At 59.2% G+C, this 17,817-nt stretch overlaps 2 protein-coding genes across 7 annotated transcripts in view; both read left to right on the top strand.

Annotated features, from left to right (window-relative positions):
• PKN1 (protein kinase N1) overlaps nucleotides 1–2,628 on the top strand; it is a 48,422-nt gene extending 45,794 nt beyond the window's left edge. For all 3 annotated transcript variants that reach the window (XR_010594449.1, XM_024110029.3, XM_008173440.4), the window contains one exon: nucleotides 18–2,628. Coding sequence is in view for 2 of the 3 variants with exons in the window: in XM_024110029.3 (XP_023965797.2) it covers nucleotides 18–221 (204 nt within the window). In the remaining variant the exon portion in view is untranslated. The remainder of the gene's footprint in view (nucleotides 1–17) is intronic.
• A 932-nt stretch (nucleotides 2,629–3,560) lies between these two features.
• C22H19orf67 (chromosome 22 C19orf67 homolog) lies at nucleotides 3,561–17,541 on the top strand. Of its 4 annotated transcripts, none has more exons than XM_065576181.1 (7): nucleotides 3,561–6,116; nucleotides 8,223–8,527; nucleotides 9,879–10,020; nucleotides 10,931–11,031; nucleotides 11,395–11,589; nucleotides 11,981–12,103; nucleotides 12,700–17,541. In XM_065576181.1, exons 2-7 carry the CDS (start codon nucleotides 8,244–8,246, stop codon nucleotides 12,887–12,889), a joined length of 1,035 nt encoding a protein of 344 aa, XP_065432253.1. In that variant the 5' UTR covers nucleotides 3,561–6,116; nucleotides 8,223–8,243; the 3' UTR covers nucleotides 12,890–17,541. The 4 variants fall into 4 exon arrangements, with proteins under 4 accessions (XP_065432253.1, XP_065432251.1, XP_065432254.1 ...); XM_065576179.1 differs by having other exon boundaries at nucleotides 9,876–10,020; nucleotides 12,700–17,539; XM_065576180.1 differs by lacking the exon at nucleotides 3,561–6,116 and adding an exon at nucleotides 7,381–7,542 and having other exon boundaries at nucleotides 9,876–10,020; nucleotides 12,700–17,540.
• The last annotated feature ends 276 nt before the right edge of the window (nucleotides 17,542–17,817 follow it).

Below are 17,817 nucleotides of genomic sequence, written 5' to 3'. Positions count from 1 at the left end.
TCCCCTCCCCCCCGCAGGTCATTGACTGGGAGGCCCTGCTGGCCCGGCGGCTCCCTCCCCCCTTCGTCCCCATCATCAAGGGGCGTGAGGACATCAGCAACTTCGACGAGGAGTTCACGGCCGAGGCGCCTGCGCTGACGCCGCCCCGCGAGCCGCGCCTGCTCACCGCTGCCGAGCAGGAGGCCTTCCGCCACTTCGACTACCTCGCGGACACCTGCTAGCCCAGGGGAGATCTGGGCCGCGGGAACGGACGGAGGGTTTCCCACTGACGCCCCGTGGGGCTCTGAAGGACTCAGTGGGGCGGGGAGCCAGCCCGGATCCGTGCTGGGGGGGGCAGTTTGGCTCCAAGGCTGCAGAAGCAAGATGGGGAGGTGGATCTCTTGGAGTCCCTGCCAGGGATTGCTGCCCTCCAACCCCACCCTCCCCATCTGAGCCCCCGGCTGCCCCCTCTGCCCGTGACTTTCTCTTGGACCATTGTAGTTTTGCCAACAAGCGAAGGGGAGGAGCTCAGCGCTGGCCCCACCCTGGTTCCTACCCCCAGCCTGGGTCTGGCCCTGGCGCTGCAGTGGGTGAAAGGCTGAGCCCCACCCCCTGCTCTCAGAGGTAGGGGTGCAGCGAGAGGAGGGGTCTGTGCCCTGCATCCTGGGTGGGGGGAGGATGGGCACTGAGGGGAGGTGGGGGCCCTGCCAGGCCAGGGTGGAGTCAGCTCGTGGGGGTGGGGAGCTGCTGGACCCTCGGGGCAAGTAGGAGCCACCCTGAGGGCAGAGGAGTGGCACCCAATGTTGGGTCCTGGGGGAGGACTGGTGACCAGGTCCCAGAAGGATGCCCAGGAGGATCTACCTCCCACCCCTGCCATCCAGTGACCCACCCCCCTGCCCCTCTCTGAAGCCCTGGAAACCTTCCCTGAGCTAGGGGGTTTTATGCCCCGCAGCCCCTCATCCTACCACAGCTCTACCCAGGGTTCAGCTGCCCTCTGCCCATGGCTGTAGGCCCATCTGCTCCCACAAGGCCAGGCGAGGATCAGCCTAGCCCTTTGTCTGTGGGCTCTGCCTCATATCATGGACCATTTGAAGCATCTGGAGCCAGGTGACACAGGAGCTGGTGGGGGCAGCTGCCGCTGGGGCAGGGCATGGGCGGTGTTTATACAGGGATCCCTGGCATGGCATTGAAATGCAGCTGCCTCTGGGGTGGGCTGTATCAGCTGCTTAACAGCCACCAGCAACAGCGCACAACAGTTTTAGGACTGGAGGGGAAGGGGGAGTGTATCGGGACTGTAGGCAGGCGGCAGGGGGCTGCCCCAAAGGGACTTTGGCCAGGAAGCTGGCACTCCCACCCTGTCATTGGCCATGGGCTGGGCCACGTTTTTAAGAACACGGCCAAACAACTGTGGGGGACGGTCTAGGTACCCGTGGCCCTGCCTGGGTGCAGGGTGCTGGACTTGACCTCGGGTTCTGCGACAACTGATCAGGGCTCCAGCTTTAATTCTAAGCCAAAACCAGGGGGCCCTGTGCATTGCCTTGAAAGGGAGAGTGCCCCCTGCTCCCCGTAGCACAGCGCCCCCTAGTGCCAGGCTGGTGTTTTAGGATCAGCACTCACTGTGAAGGGAGAGCGCCCCTGCTGTGCTCCCCCACCTTGCTCCCAGTAGCACAGCGCCCCCTCGTGCTGTATGGGGGCACTGAGCCCCTGTCCCACTCCCTGCATTTTCCTTGTCTCTCACCAGTCTGACCACACTCAGCATGATGTCCTAGCCTCCCCGCTCACTGCATGAAGGTTAGAGGGGCTGGAGCCACATCACCCCTGATAAAGGGGAGCAGAGGCCTCCCTGGGTATGACTGGGGTGAGAGCTGGGGGCTGCTGGCCCCATGGGGAGGTCAGGCAGGCACAAGGGCTGAGGGCATAGCAGACCCACAGGGGTTGGGGGAAGGGATTCCCTGTGTACTCCCATCCCCGGGGGTGTGGGGGAGGCCACTGTCTCTAAGTTCCCACCGACAGGGTGCTGCCCCATCCTGCAGCACCTCCCCATGGGGGCTTCATGCACCTGCCTGCTGCTCCAGCCCCCACGGAGCTGTGCCCCTCACCGCAGTGTCACCACAACAGGGGCTGTTCTCATCCTGGTTGGCAGGCGTTGAGCCCATTGCTTATGAATGGGTGAGGGGTCTAGTGATGGAGGTGGGGCTGGGAATCAGGACTCCTGGGTTCTGTTACTGATGGGGAAGAAAAAAGGGTCTAGTGGTTAAAGAGGGGCATATGGCCAGAAGTCAGGGTTCTGTCCTGGACCTAGGAGAGTGGGCTCTCGTGGTTAGAGCAGGAGGGGCTGGGAATCAGGATTTCTGGGTTCTGTTCCCGGCTCTGCCACTGACTTGCTGTGTGTGCCTGGTGGAGTCACATTTCTTGTGCCTCAGTTTCCCCTCTAACATTCCCGCCCCTGCCTGTCAGCCTTTGGGGTGTGGTCGCTTTGGCTCCAGGCAAAGACTCAAGGTTACAGTCACCCCACCGCCCGCCTGCCTTTTAACTACCTCTGTCCCCGCAGGGAAACCCTCGGGCTGTGTTCTGTGGGGCAAGAGGGAGCCAATCAGCTGCCTTTGTGTTATGAGATGTGAGTTGTAAATTATAGACCAGTTAAGCAAATGTTGCAGCCCAACTGTTGGCGGCGTCTCATTCCGGGAGGCTAGAAGAGCCCTCAACCAGAGCAGCGCTGTGGGAAACCCTTCGGGAGCAGCAGCTGGGACTCAGGACTCCTGGGTTCCATGCCCAGCTCTGGGAGGAGAGTGGGGTCTAGTGGTTTGAACAGGGGGAGTTCTGGCTTCCAGAACTCCTGGGCTCAGTTTGCTCCGCTGCCACTGACCTTGGGCAAGCTTCCTGTGCCTCAGTTTCCCCACTGGTAACTTTGTGAGACTGATGCTCTCCCCTCCCCCCCAGTTAAGAAGCACATTGAAGGCTGAGGAGGAAGCTCCCCACAATGGTGGTGAGAGGCTGCCAGATGGGTCAAGCCGGAGGGATTGGGCAGCATGTGGGGGCACCGTGGCTGGGCCCTCAACCTGCTGCAGAAGGCCCAGGAACCAACGGAGGCACCTGGCCTCAGTGCAGCAGGGGTTAATATGGACCTGGTGAGTTCAGTGAAGAGGAGAATCCCAGGGCAGGGATGGTAGCTGCAGCGCCCCCTTCTGGGGAACAGGGCAGTGCCGCAGTGGGCCTGGAGTTTATTTAGCTCGTCCAGGGCCCTGTGCATGGCAGTTTAGGACAGGAAGTGGGGGAAATGCCCAAGTCCCAATGCTCCTATATGGGGATTGAGGGAGGCAGGGGGGATTCTCCTGAAGGGAGCTGGGATGGGGTCTGGGGGATCTTTATTCATCATGCCTGGCTAGGTTTGGGGTCTGTTCTGAACCGTAGACCTACCAGCAGCACAGCGCCCCCTGTTGCCCCTCTGGAGCATTAGGGTCATCACTGACTGTGGGGAAATGCTCCCTACTGAGCACAGCGCCCCCTAGTCCTGCTCTTGGGTTTTGGATTTGGTGCTTTCTGCAAGGGGAGAGTGCCCCCTACTGATACTCCCTGTCCCTGCAGCACAGCGCCCCCTGGTGCTGCAATGGGGGTAGTGGGTTCATACAGACTTAGAGGAGAGAGCTCCCCGTACTGTCATCTGTTCAGTTCTCTGCTGACACGCTCCACACGCCAGCAAATGCTTCAGCAGCCTCCTACGTATCCCACTCATCCCTGGTCTTCCACCCAGCACTTGTGGCATCATGGCACAAACGCTCGGGGCCAGCTCTCCGGGGGTGCCCTAGACTGACACCAGCTGGGGATCATTGACGCCACTCGCGCAATGCTAAGTTACCTCCGCTGGGGCTCTGCCCCCCGGATGTGCTCCTGGGCCGGCGCTGCCAGCAACCAGCCACGTGGCCGCATTCCTGGAGCAAGTGGCCAGAGCCTGTGGGGGCTGGGCAGAGGGGCCTTACCTTCCGCTAGTGTCTTGCCTCCAGACAGCTGAGCCCTGGAAGAGCTGCCCAGGATGTGGGGTGCACCTGCCTCCCTACCCACCACTGGGGGAAGCCCACGCAGGCCCTGACCCCCCCCACTGCTGGGGGGTAGTGGCTGAGCTGGTCAGCCATGGACTGGTCCTGAAGGCTCATTCATAGCCATTGAGGAGAAGGGATCGTCGTGACCAGCTAGTCTGGCACTTGCATAGCCCAGAGCTCTCCATACACCTGTTTCGGGCTGGTGTGGGGCACCTGGGGGCCCAGGCTGGGCTGGGCAGGGGTTTGCCCTCTCATGCATGTAACAGGCCCAGCGCGCCTGTACTCAGCTATTAACTCCCAATGCCGTGATCCCTGGAGGGGGCGTCTCATGGAACCCTTGCTGGCCCAGCGCTGCGACCACCTGTCTCCGTCACACGCTGCTTCCTTGTGTCTCCTTCTGGCCTTGTCCTTAGCTCTTCCCTCAGCAGGAAGTGATAAAAGGCCCGATGTCGAGGTGATGGGCAGCATGGTCTAAGCTAGCTCAGGGCTCAGAGGGAGGAGAAGAGAATCATGTTTCTTACAATGGTGCTGGGGGAAGGGACAATCAAGATCAGACCCCTGCTGGGGGTGCTGCGCAAACACAGAACAGCAGACATTGGGATGGCTTCGTTTGGAGCTGCACGGACACCCGCTGAGACGGCTCTCGCTCCAAGGCTCTTGCAATCTAAATCGACACAACAAAGGTTAGGGGACAGGTGCAACCTACAAGCCCTGCCCACAGGCCTGGTATGAGCCAGATGTTTGGGCTAAAATGATCAACTCTTAACACACTGGCCATTTTGGCTGTCATTGTTAGGGACCAGAGTCAACACCAACCAAGATGGAGCATGGCTCAGTCATCATTGTGATGAATCCATAACGGCTGGACTCTGGAATTCTGCAGAAATCAATGGAGAAGCCAGAGAAGAGACGAGCTGGCAGCCGATAGCACCTCCTACTGGCTTAACCCTGAGCCACACACCAATGAATAAGGGGACATCCAGTATTGCCAACCCCAGGCATTTTAAGATCCCGAGTCAAATTGCAAGATTGGCCTAAAATGTCATGAGATTATTTTAAACAATAAACGGGGTGTTGGGTGTCAAATATATTTTCCATTCAAATGACTTTGTTCGACACACATTGGCTTTTTGATGAAAACCTGGAAAAAGCCTACAACAAAATTTTGCCCCAAACTTTAAAAACATATTTTAAATTTGTCCCCAGGAAAACAATTATTTCCTGGCTTGTTCTAACCCAGGGCTCACTTTATTCTGGTCTCTGAGTTCAGAGCCTGTTGGGATCACATTGTATTAGTTAGTTAGTAGGTGTATTACGGTAATGCCTAGGCACCCCAGTCAGACCAAGACCTGGTGCTTGGTGCTGTACGTTATTTATTAGGTGTATTACAGTAGTGCCTAGGCACCCTAATCATGGGCCAGGAGCACATCGTGCCAGGTGCTGTACAAACACAGGCCAGGAAGACAGTCCCTGGCCCAAGGAGCGGCATCTCTCTGACCCCAGGACCTCAGCCTACCCCCCATCCATCAAATGTCCCTGTGTCACCATACGGGGGCGCTAGAGCTGCTGAACCAAATGGTTGGGGGGAAATTTCCACATGGGCTAAATGGCGTTTCCCCCCAGTTGTGTGGTTTTAAACTCCCCAAGTTCACCTGAAGCAGATCCCCGGCGGGGGATGTTTTGTCCCAAACAATTAAACTTTGGCAAAGTTCTAAGCAGCTGAAAGCGGAAACCTTGGGCAAAAACGTAGCTCCAGGCGGCGCTACTAGAGCTGTTCTATTAGTGGAATAACTGCGTCCACACGGGGTCTTTGCCCTGCTTTTGGTACAGGTCTGATCCAACTCCCAAGGAAATCAACAGCAAAACTCCCACCCACATCTAAACTGATGGAGCTAGAGCAGGAGACCAGCTGTGTCTGGCTCAGGCTGGTCTGGCCCTTTAAAAAAGGTGGGTTTAGCCCACCCCCACCTGTAGTTAATTAGTTGCCCCCCTTTCCCCCTCCCCCAGGTGATGGGTTCGAGAGTGGGGCAGCACAGAGCCTGAGATAAGAGGCCACCAAGCCAGGTGGTCAGAGAGACACAGCAGACCTGCAGGGAGCAGGTAGGGGCCTACAGAAGCTGGATCCTGGGGCAAGGGAAAGGATCAGTTTGCTTTGATTTCTCCTGCCCTGTTCTGGAGCATGAACCCCTTGCTGAAGAATGGGGCTGAACTCCTGCTACTGCTGGGGTGGGTTTATGTGTGCCCTGGTCCCACTGGCCTGCTGTAGGGCTGGGGTGCCCCTCTCAGCCCTGGGTCTATATCAGTTTAGAGTCACCTAAGTCTCTGGCCTCAGTGTGGGGTATCTGGGGGGGATTGAATGGGCTGTGCTATACAGGAGGCCAGCCTAGATGATGAAATAATCCCTTCTGGTGTCAACTCTATGAAACACCCATTCACGTATGGGGGTAAAAGGCTTTGCCGCAGAAACAAATCCCAGGACTCCAGCACCTGGGGCTTTATAGGGCAGAGCTGGCTCCTCTGGCAGAAAAATGTTCCTTGGATGAAATTGACACTTTGGCAGGACTGGGTTGAGGCAGCTGAAATGTTGAAGGGCCGGGGAGGGACCGAAGGAACCACTCAGATTCCTTGTTTGTAAATTAGTCTGGCTGAATATTTTATTTTATTTATTTATTTTGTACTTAAAATATATCAGCGTGGCCAGTGGTGATTTTTTTCACCATAACGGCAGGTGCTGCTCGACCCCGATCAACAGCTAGAACAGATTCTAACTGTGCTTTAGGGAAGAGTGTGATGCTTGTGGTTCCTTCCCACATTTTTGGTCTCATGTGGAATGAAAACAAATCTGGTTTATTTCCGTGAAGTGGCAGTTCTGTCTCCTGCCCACGGCCCCTGTGGAGGGCTGTCAGGGATGCCCTGAGCACCCGCAAGGAGGGTTAGGGGGGGCAGCCTTGGGGATGTCCCATTTTGTGCCCCCCTCTGTGGGAGCTGCTCCCTGTCCCTGCCCCCACACGTGGTCTCTGGACAGGGGGTGACAATCCAGGCCCCTCAGTGCAGCTTCTGCAGAGGGGGAGGAGTGGGGTGCAGGGGGCATGATGTGGGGGGAGGCTGTAAGGCCTGGGGCCCCTAGCATTGGCAGGGAACTGGGGCCCTGCAGGGGTGGGGGGCTGGCCCCCTTTGCAGACCCCCCCCCCCACTGATTTGCTCTTCTCTGCCCCGCTCTCTGCCTGCCAAGGCCCCGCCCCCTTGTTTGGGATGCCCGGGGCCCCGCCCCCTCCTTTGGCCCCGCCCCTCACGGAGGCGGCGGTTGGAAGTGGCCAGCGCGCGAGGCGCAGTAGGAGGAGCAGGTGAAGGGGAGGGGAACCAACCGTCACACGGCCCCGCCCCTATCGCTTTGTCCCGCTCCAAAGCTACCTAGCCCTGCCCTGTGCCCCGCCCCCAAGATCATAGCCCCGCCCACCCTCCCTGCAGTGTGAACCCAAGTAGCTCCCCCCCCCCGTTACGCCGATGGGGAAACTGAGGCAGTGAGGTTAACAATGTCTCAAGCAACCACTTACCTGGGGGGCCTGGTGGGAGATGCGCCCTCCCCCTGCCCAGTTCCTCACTGGGGCGACTAGCCTGGAGCTGGGGCTGCTCCCACAATCGGGAACAGCCCCACCCAGCCCCCTGCAGGAGGTGGCCAAATGGGCCCTAACAGGGTTCCCCCACTCCAGGGCCCTGGCCTTGGGGCTCCTGGGCACACCTGCCCCCAGCTGGGGGGCTTGTACCAAGGCCCCTTGCTGCTGCGATGGGGCACGGGGATGGGCTGGGGGGCAGGGGGGTTGGCAGCACCTCTGGATGATCCTGAGACCTCTGGGCCTGATCCCTCTCCCTCAGGGATTTTCTACAACCAGGGCGAATCCGGATTGAGGGCACCTCTATCTGGAATGGGAGTGTCTGGACGGGGGGGCTAATCTGGTTTGAATTCGCCTTGTTAGCTAATTCAGATTAGCTTCCCCGTGTAGACAAGGCCTTCTCCCCTCGTCTCCACCCCCTAGAGTTGGCGCGCTCTTCACTGCACTTGGGAGATGCACGGGGGACTGGCGGCATCAGGCTGGGGGGGCCAAGTAACCCGCTCTCCTGGCCGATCCCTTCAGGTAACGGCTGCTCCCCTGTGGGGGCAAAACCCACGGCCCCCTGCCCCGGCCTCAGCGGCTCCCTCTCTTGCAGACGCCAAGACGGGACCCCGGGATGGCAGGCAAGCAGGGGTATGGTGGCACCTTCTGCCCAGAGGGCTCTGCCAAGGCCCAGTGCTTCAGCCCTGGCAGCGTGGCGAGCCTGGCTCCCTGCAGCCCGGACAGCAGCCTTTTCTCTTCGCCTGCGGCCGAAGCCCGCTGGCTGAGCTGCCCAGCGCCGCAGGCCGAGTCCCCGACCCACGAGAACCTCACGCTGGAAGAGCTGCTCACCCCCGTCACGGAGAAACTCAAGTACCTGCTGAAGAAGGCAGAGGATTTCCAGACATACCTGCTCTACAGGTGTGCAGGGGTGAGAGGGGGGCGGCTGGCACTGGAGGGGACTGGCATGAGGGAATGTGGGGGGGATGACTGGCAGAGGGGAGGGCACCTAGTATGGGGGCAATGGGGAGAGGAGGGTGTATGGCAAAGAAGTGGGCCAACAGTGAACAGGGGGACAGCGGGGTAAAGGCAGTGGGGAGAGAAGGGGCTGGCATGGGGGGTAGAGGCGAGGGGAGGGGGAAGCCTGGTGCAGAGGGGAGAGAAGGAACTGGCATGGGAGGTAGAGGCGAGGGGAGGGGGAAGCCTGGCACAGAGGGGGCAGTGGGGAGTGAGGGGGCTGGCAGGAGGAGGCAGAAGTGGGAGGAGCGGGGTGAGGGGGAAGCCTGGCACAGAGGGGCAGTGGTGGAGGGCAGTGGGGAGGGAAGGGGCTGGCATGGGGGGTAGAGGCGATGGGAGGGGGAAGCCTGGTGCAGAGGGGAGAGAAGGGACTGGCATGGGGGGTAAAGGTGGGGGAAGTAGAGGGAGGGGGAAGCCTGGCACAGAGGGGGCAGTGGGGAGTGAGGGAGCTAGCGTGGGGGGCAGGGTTAAGGGGAAGCCTGGCACAGAGGCGGCAGTGGTTGGGGCAGTGGGGAGAGACAGGGCTAGCATGAGGGCAGAATTGGGGGGGAGTGAGGTGAGGGGGAAGCCTGGCACAGAGAGGGCAGTGGGGAGAGATGGGTCTGGCAGGGAGAATAGGAGTGGGGGGAGGGGGAAGCCTGGCACAGAGGGGGCAGTGGGGAGTGAGTATCTGATATGGGGGGCAGAGGCACCCCCCTCACAGCATCTCTCAGCCAGTCTACCCTGCACAGCTCCCACTCTGGGCAGTGCCATGCTGGGATCCCAGCTGTTCTGCTGAGAAGCCAGGGGCTCATCTGGGTGGTACCCCACATGGTGGGGAGGCCGTGCCCCACCAGGGGTCTGCCCTCCAGGGGAAAAGGAGAATTCGCCGGTCACCTCTGATCTGACCCAGCTGGGAGTGGAGGTTCCAGGAGCCACCTTTGCCCGCTGGAAGAGGCCGGTCTGTATCAAACAGGAGCTGTGAGTGCCCAGCTCTCTGCCAGGGGGCTTGTGGGCGCACTGAGCCCCAGGGCAGAATGGGGAGTGGTGTTGGTGCGGTACCCCCTTGGAGATGCAGAACTCAGATACCCAGGGCCAGGAGGGGGATGGTGAGGAGCCAAGGCCCTGCAGGGAGCAGTAGGGGGCGCTCTCATCTTGCGGTCACTGCTGACCCACATGCCCCAGCCTGGCACTGGTGGCAGCTCTCTGCTTGCCGTCGGTGCCAACGAGCCTCTTCTGGTCCCTTGTGACTGGGTGCCCGCTTCCTTTCCAGCAGGGACAGGATGCAGAAGGAGCAGTTTGCCAAGGCCGTGCCCACCTTCCTGCAGATGTGCCAGCCCTACTTCGAATACCTGGAGTCCACCGCCCGCAGCTACAACTCCAGCCTGGGCGGCCTGCAGGCGTCCGTGCGCAAGAGGGTGAGTGGGCTGGGGGTCGGGGGGGATCACAGATGCCTGCATGAGGGTTTGGGGTGGGAGTGGGGTGCATCTGCCCCGCATCAGGGGCAAAAGGTCACCTGCCTTCTCTACTCTCCTGTTAAAGGTGTCGGATGGGGTGGAGGAGGCTGGGAGTCAGAACTCCTGGGTTTTACCCCCAGCTCTGGGAGGGGAGCGGAGTCTAGTGGTTAGAGCAGGGGCGCGGGGAGTCAGGACCCCCAGCTCAGAGCTAACTGATGTGCCTTTGAGTACAGGCTCCAGGAGCAGAACCGAAGGCTGAGGGTGATGTACTAGGCCAGAGGGTGTGGGGCAGTCGTGGTGGTGGGGGCATTGTGCAGGGTGGGGGCTAGGGGTTCAAGGGGGGGCTAGATAGCTGGGCATAGTGTGGGGCGTGGCTGGGGAGGGATGGGGCAGGGCTCAGCTGGGGTGTCGACTGGATCACTGGGTCCAGCCCCGTTGAAGGTCCTCACTAACGAAATGGGGGAGGGGCTCCAGCGAATAGTACCCGTCCTCTAGCCAGGCTCTGTTGGGGGGCAGAAGGAGCTAGATTACCAGCCCGCCTTAGACACACTGGGCAGGGATGCCTGGAGGCTGGTGGCTGGCGGGATCCAGGAAGCTGCCATCGGGCTCAGTGACTAGACGAGGGGTGGCAGCCCTCCTGCGGGTAAGACCAGGAAGGGGACTGGGCTGCCCATCCCGGGAAGGCTTCCTTGTGACTCCTCCTGCCCCTCACCCCGGCATCAGGGCAGCCCCGACACCCAAGCTGTTGATTGTGACTGAATGCTGACTCTTGGGGTCCCTCCCTGCCCAGCGCTGGGGAACACCCTTCCCCCGGGGTCCTGCCCCAGTGCCAGGCCCATGCCCAGAGGCTCCCGGTCTCTCTCCCCTGCAGCTGCTGGAGATCTCAGAGCAGCTGGCGTTGCGGCTGGAGCAGCTGGTGCTGATGTACGCCTCCTTCAGCTTCGTCTCCCTGGAGGACACCGACCCCTTCAAGTATGTGAGGGTGGGGGCTCAGCAGGGGGCGCTCTCCCTTCGCAGTCAGCACAGAGCCCTGTACGTCATTAGGGGGCACTGTACTGCAGGGAGCAGGGTGGGGACCCAGCTTGGGGCACTCTCCCCGGCAGTCAGTGCTGACCCCAATGCCCCAGTGTGGCACTAGGGGGCGCTGTGCTGCAGGGAGCAGGGTGGGGGGCTCAGTAGGAGGGGCTCTTCCTTCACAGTCAGCCCCAATAACCCTATGCAGTGCTAGGGGGCACTATGCTACAGGGTGGCCGAGGATGCCAGCCCCTCCACAGCTCCCCCCGGTGGAGAGGGGGCTTTTACCCCATCTGTTTGGTTTTTCTCCCCCTCCCCCAGCGTCTCATGTTTCTTCTGCGGCCGCTTCTGGCTCAGCGAGTGGCGCCAGGTCTCTGTCTTCCGCTTCTGCATCTCCGCGCCCTACACGGCTGCCCGCCTGCCCCGCAACCTCTACAAGAAGATGCGCTGGAACCTGGACGTTCTGGAGGAAGGGGCGGGCGCCGGGGGGCGGCGCCGGGGGCACCGCACCGAGTAGTGAGCTGCTGGGCCCTGGGAGTGGGGCCTGGGCCCGAGGGAGATTTGATGTTGAGCTGCAGTGATTCACTGAGCCCCGGGTTAGGGGGCAACCCCACCCGCCATCCCTTCCTGCCTCGTTGGCAGGGACCTAGGGCTGTCTGTGGTGGGAGGGCAGCAGGGAGCTCAGGTGTAGATGGAGGAGATGGAGGGGTTCACCTGGCCTCCCATTGGGCACTGCGTGCCCCTCCAACTGGCACCCCTTCCCTCTGCTAGGCATCTCCCCCAATCCCCAATTTACCCCTGCTCCCTGCAGGGTCCTCCTCAGCCCTGCTGCCCCAGGTCATCTCCCAGGGGGGCCTTTGCCCCAGTCCGACCCCTCCCCGACCTTCGCCCCCGAATTTTGTTGCAGCTACTTCCTGTGCTTCCGGGACACGGGCAGGGAGAATGCCGTCAAGATGCAGAAGCTCTGGTCCATCGGGCGCTGGGTGCCCCTGGACCCCGATGCAGAGCACTCCTACGACGTCCTGCAGTGGTGAGTGCCGGGGTGTGGGCCAGGGGGCTGTGGGGCAGGGAGGGGGTTCCCGGCTGCAGCAGTGAGAGGTGGGGAGCTGCTATGGGGGTGGGGGGTGGGGTTTGGTGTCAGTCCCAGTGACGTGGTCCAGCCTAGCTGACCCCGCATCCCTATGACTCCTGTCTCCACCCGAGACCCTCCCTACGGAGGCAGCACCCAAACCCATCCAGCTGCAGGCACCGCGGGGTGAGCCTTGAGTAACCCTGGACCAGGGAACAGAGAGTAGCGCCCCCTCCTGCCAGGGCTGACACAGGGGGCCCGGGGATGGGGCGGGAATCTGGCAGCCAGGTGGGTGAGGGGCAGCCAGGAGGGCTCAGGAGACAGGGAGGGGCGGGGAGAGCAGTGGCTGGGTGGATCGGAGCAAGGACAAGCTGGGTGCTCTGACTGGGTTGGGCGCCCCTGGTGGTGGGTGGGTGTGGTCCTGGCAGGGTGTGGGGGCCCGACTGGCTCTGGGCGGGGGCTGGGCAGGGCGGGGCGTGCGTTGGCTGGGCGCCGGCTGGGCTGGGCGCCCCTGGGCCTGGGCAGAGGCTGTAACGTGCCCCTCGCTCTCCTTGCAGGGTGCTGTGCCCGCAGCCCACGGGTGACTTCCAGCCACTGCTGACCATCGGTTTCGAGGAGCCCTCGCACACCCTGGCCACCGACCTGCTGGTGCAGATCCTGAGCTCCCCGGCCTGCGCGCCCCTCCCCTGCCCTGGCGCCAGCAGGGAACCCGTACACTGGGGCAGCCCGGGGGGGCAGGGACAGTAGCACAGCCCCTGTGTGGCTTCCTGAGGTGCAGGGGGCAAGTGCTGGCTACTTGCCTCCTGCTGGGCCCCTCACCCTGGCGTCAGGGCAGGCCTGACACCCAAACAGGCCCATTGTATTTTAACTGACCACTGGCTCTTTTAAAACTCCTCTGATTCTAGGCCCAGGAGGCTCGTTCGCCTTAGCGAGGGGAGGCGGCTCAGCCCTGACTCCCCCCCCCCCCCCCACCCCTTGGGGCTGGAGGGCAGGCCGGGGACCCGTCTCTGCAGAGTTCACCCCACCGCTTCTAGGAGGGTTGATGCCCTGGGAGGGGTGGGGCCCCAGTTGGGTAGTGGGGGTAAACGAGAAGAGGGTTGGGGCTGCTGGTCCATAAACCCTCCCCTGAAGAAGCCCCAGCCAGGGACTGGATCCCTGCTGTTAATGGAGAACAGGGGGTCTCCACAGGCTCCCCTGATCTGTGGGCATAATCCCACCCCAGGCCCCATCTGCCGGGGTTTCATCTCGCCCCCACCCCCAGCCCCCGGTTCCTCAAACTTGCTGGGCACTGAGACTTTCCTCTCCCCTCCTCCCCCCCGGCAATGTGCACAGAGCACCATGGGGTCCCCTCCCCCACCCAAATTTGAGCTGGAGGCCCCCTCCCCCAATCTCCACAGAGCCCTGTGCCGGGGCTCCCCTTTCCCCCAACCCAAGTGCAATTCTTATTTATAAGCTTGTGTTTTTGCAATAAAAGTTTGGTTCTTGGCACCGGGAAGGCTGCTGGGCTGACTGGCTCGGGGCGGGAGCGGGTCTGGCGGCGTGGGGGGAGAAGGCTTGAAGCGGCACAGCCTAGTGGATGGAGCACTAGATGGGGACTCTGCAGACCTGGGCTCCATTCCCACCTCTGCCACTGAACTGCTGAGTGATCTTGGGCAAGTCTCATCCCCTCCCTGCGCCTTAGTTTCTCCATCTACAGCACAGGAATAATGAGACTGGGCCCCTGTGTGCCGTGCTTTGAGATCTACAGCTGGGAAGCGCTAGGTAAGAGATGGATGATGCTATTATTCTGGGGTAGCTGGGAGAGTGGGCCCAGCGCCCCCCGTTGGGAACACCCGGATGGCCTCTCTCTGAGCGGGGGTGCATGGTGGGGCCAGGATGTCTTGTATGGGCCCATCCAGCAGCTCCCTAGCTATGGGGGAGCTTGTCCCGTCTGCCCCACCAATGACAATGAAGAGCCCCCACCCAGAACTGAGGGGGCACAGCCCAGCCCAGCCTGGCACTGGGGGTTGCCACATGCCAGGGCAGACAAGGCCTAAGCCAAAGGGCCTTATCCTGGTTACTCCAGATTCACGCCGAGGCAACTGCACCGAGCTGCTGCTCTGTATTCATGGCCTTCAGCATGCCCATGACCGCAGCATGGTGAGGGTGTGCTGGGGAAGATCGGAACTAGAGCTGTGACGTTTTTCATCCTTTGCATATTTTGTGCTGGAAAAAAAAAATGGTGATGCAGGGAGAATCAGAGAAAATCCAAATGTTTCCTTGGGGTTTTGTAATGAAGGAAATTTTGAACAAAAAAAATAAAAAAATAAAAATGGAAGCGTTGCCTTTGACACGAAACCAGACTTTTTTAGCCAAAAACGTTGGTACATTAGAGTTGCCATCCTGGGTCAGCCCAATGGTCTGTCTGGCCCAGTGACCTGTCTCTGGCAGTGGCTTCACGGGGCGTGTACAGAACAGGGCAATTGTGGGGTGATCCATCCCTGTCTTCCCCCCTAGCTTTTGGCAGTCAGAGTCTTAGGGTCACCATGAGTATGGGGTTGCGTCCCTAACTATCTTGGCTAACAGCCATTGATAGATCTAATCTCCAGGAACTTATCTACTCCTGTTTTGAGACCTGTTATACTTTTGGCCTTCACGACGTCCCCTGACAATGAGTTCCCCAGGTTAACAGTGCGTTGTGTGGAAAAAGTGCTTCCTCTTGTTTGTATGAAGCTTGCTGCCTGTCTGTTTCATCGGGTAACCACTGGTTTTTGTAGCGTGTGAAGGAGTAAATAACACTTCTCCACACTATTCGTGATTTTAGATTTCCCCCCCCCCCAGCCATGTTGTCTAATTTCCAAGCTGAACTGCCCCAGTCTTTTTAGTTTCCCCTCCTCTGGAAGCCATTCCATACCCTTGACCATCTTTGTTGCCCTTCCCTGAACCTTTTCCAGTTCCACCATATCCTTTCTGAGATGGAGCAACCAGAACTGGACACCGCATTCCAGGTGTTGGCACACCACAGTGGCGCTGTGATATTTTGCCTTATTTTCTACCCTGTTCCTAACATTGTTTGCTTTTTTGACTACTGCTGCACACTGAGTGGATGTTTTCAGAGAACTCTCCATGATGAGACCATGTTCTTTCTTGGGTGGGACCAGCTAATGCAGATCCCATTACTGCATAGGCACACTTGGGATTGTTTTTTCCCAGTGTGCATTACAGTACTTTGCACTTATCAGCTCCCATTTTGTTGCCCAGTCACCTGGTTTCGTGTCATTCCCCCTGTAACTCTTTGCAGTCAGTTTTGTGCTGAATTTGCTTGAATAAGTTTGTATCATCTGCCAACTCTGCCACCTCACTGTTCACCCCTTTTTCCAGCTCATTTATGACTACGTTGAACAGCGCTGGTCCCAGCACAGATCCGTGGGGGATCCCGCTGTTCACCTCTCCATTGTGAAAACTGAGCATTTATTCCTCCCCTATCGTTTCCAATCCATGGGAGGACCTTTCCTCTTATCCTATGGCAGCTCACTTAGCTTAAGAGCTTTGGTGTGGGATCTTGTCAAAGGCTTTCTGAAAGTTGAAGCATATTCTATCCACTGGATTCCCCCCATCCACGTACTTGTTGATTCCCTCAAAGAATTCTAATAGAATGGTGAGGCATGATTTTCCTTTACAAAAGCTGTGTTGATTCTTCCCCAACATACTATGTCTGCTAATTCTGGTCTTTGCTATAGTCTCAGCCGATTTGCCTGGTTTACTGACCAGGTTAGGTTTACCGGCCTGTAATTGCCAGGATTGTCTCTGGACTCCTTTTTAGAAATCAGTGTCCTCTGCCTAGCCACCAGCCAGCTGGTCCAGAAGCTGATTTCAGCGCTAGGTTGCATAGCACAGTTAGTAGTTCTGCAATTTCATATTTGAGTTTCTTCAGCTCTCTTGGGTGAATGCCAGCTGGTCCCAGTGACTGATCAATCTGTTCTCAAACCTCCTCCATTGATGCATCCGTGGGAGACAGTGCTTCAGGTTTGTGGCCCAGAAAGGATAGCTCTGAAATGGGGATCCCCCCCACCCCCGCCGCCCTCTGCAGTGAAGATGGATGCAAAGAATTCATGTGATTTCTCTGCACTGGCCCGGCCCGAAATGACTTTTTTGGGGGGAGATGCTGGAGCACCAAACAACTGGTGATTCACCCACCTCCCCCAGCACCACCATCCTCCCTGGCAATCGCAGGGACAGCTGAGCGGGGTGCTGTGGGCCTGGAGTTCCAGCAGCTGTGGTGTGATGTGCTGGCTGGCGGTTGCTCTGGCCTGGGTTAGGCAGGAGGGTGGTGGGGATGGCTGCGGGGTCTTTGCAGCCTGGCTGTCTCGGTCATGGTTGGACTTTACTGTGTTCAGAGCAGCTCCCTCCCCCAGGCCCTTTCCCTGAGGGCAGGGTGGCATGTGAGGGAGATGTTGGGACACGACTGCCCCTTCTCCAGCCTGGATAAGCAGAGGGGAGCCCTCATCCCCCTGAGGTGCCAACGTTCTGCCCTGTGAACCAGAAATCCCGCCCCCCGTTCTGCGGCGGGGGGGCTGCTGGATAGACTCATAGACTTTAAGGTCAGAGGGGACCATTATGATGATCTGGTCTGACCTCCCGCATGATGCAGGCCACAAAGCCGTCCCAACCCTTTCCCTGAGCCCATTATTTCCCATCCCTGGTACCAGGCTCCCAGCAGCACACAGGAGGGGTATAGAAGGACCAGCGAGCAGTGTTTTCCCAGGAATTGAAATTGGGGGTGGGGGGGGGTGTTCAGAAATACAGGGTGGGTTGTGAGGAGTGAGACCATTAGGGTGAAAGTGGGCTTTATGGCACCATAGTCAAATCTGAAAAATGTTTCACCACCATTGTATTAGATTTAACTCGTTTTTAAATCCTCACACAATTAAAGTTGGCTACATGTGCCTACGATGGAGCACGATATCTACATCCTTCTTGGTTTCTTGTTGTCATTTTGCACAACTCTGTTAATGAACTTCTCGCATGCAGTGCATTCCTTTTTGGTGATTTCTCATGTGTCCAGTATTTCCAGTCCTTCATGACATGCTCTTGATCAGGCAGAAGGCCACTTCTTTCAGAACACAAAATTCTATTCGATGAGGAAAAAGAACGCTCAACCTTCGCTGTTGGGACTGGGAGCAGAAAGAGATGAATTCCTACTTCTTTCGTCCCAGGAAACAGAGCACAAAGATTGGGTCGAGCCACTAGTGATGATAAAGAAGAAGAAGTTGAAGTCAAATCTTCGTTCATTTGTGGTATGATATTCCACTCTGTCTTCAGCTTCTCTAGTCTGTCCTGATCACGTGGCAACCCCATTGCTGGTAGTGCCTCCTTCTCAGGCCCTGGTTGTGCTGCAGAGACGCTGTGGATTGGACACTTGCTCGGGCGGTGGCCACACGCTCTCAGGCTCTAGGTGGCAGGACCCTTTTTCCCAGCGTCGCCCCTGCCCCGTCAGGGTTACGATCCCCATCCAAGTCTGGCCTGCAGAGCCTCTTGGCTGAGGCATCTCCCTGCACTGGGCCCACTGTCCAGGGTCCCCCTCACTCTCCTCAGGTGCTCACCGCACCCAGCTCCGGACTGCTCCAGTCCCAGCTCCACACTGCCTCAGCCCTGCTGCTGCTGCTCCGCCTCCAGCACCCTGGGCTGCTTCTCTG

Source organism: Chrysemys picta, chromosome 22 (genome assembly GCF_011386835.1).
Source record: "Chrysemys picta bellii isolate R12L10 chromosome 22, ASM1138683v2, whole genome shotgun sequence".
Lineage (NCBI taxonomy): Eukaryota > Metazoa > Chordata > Testudines > Emydidae > Chrysemys > Chrysemys picta.
The sequence above is the reverse complement of the archived record's forward strand: the minus strand, read 5'-3'. Positions and strand labels throughout refer to the sequence as shown.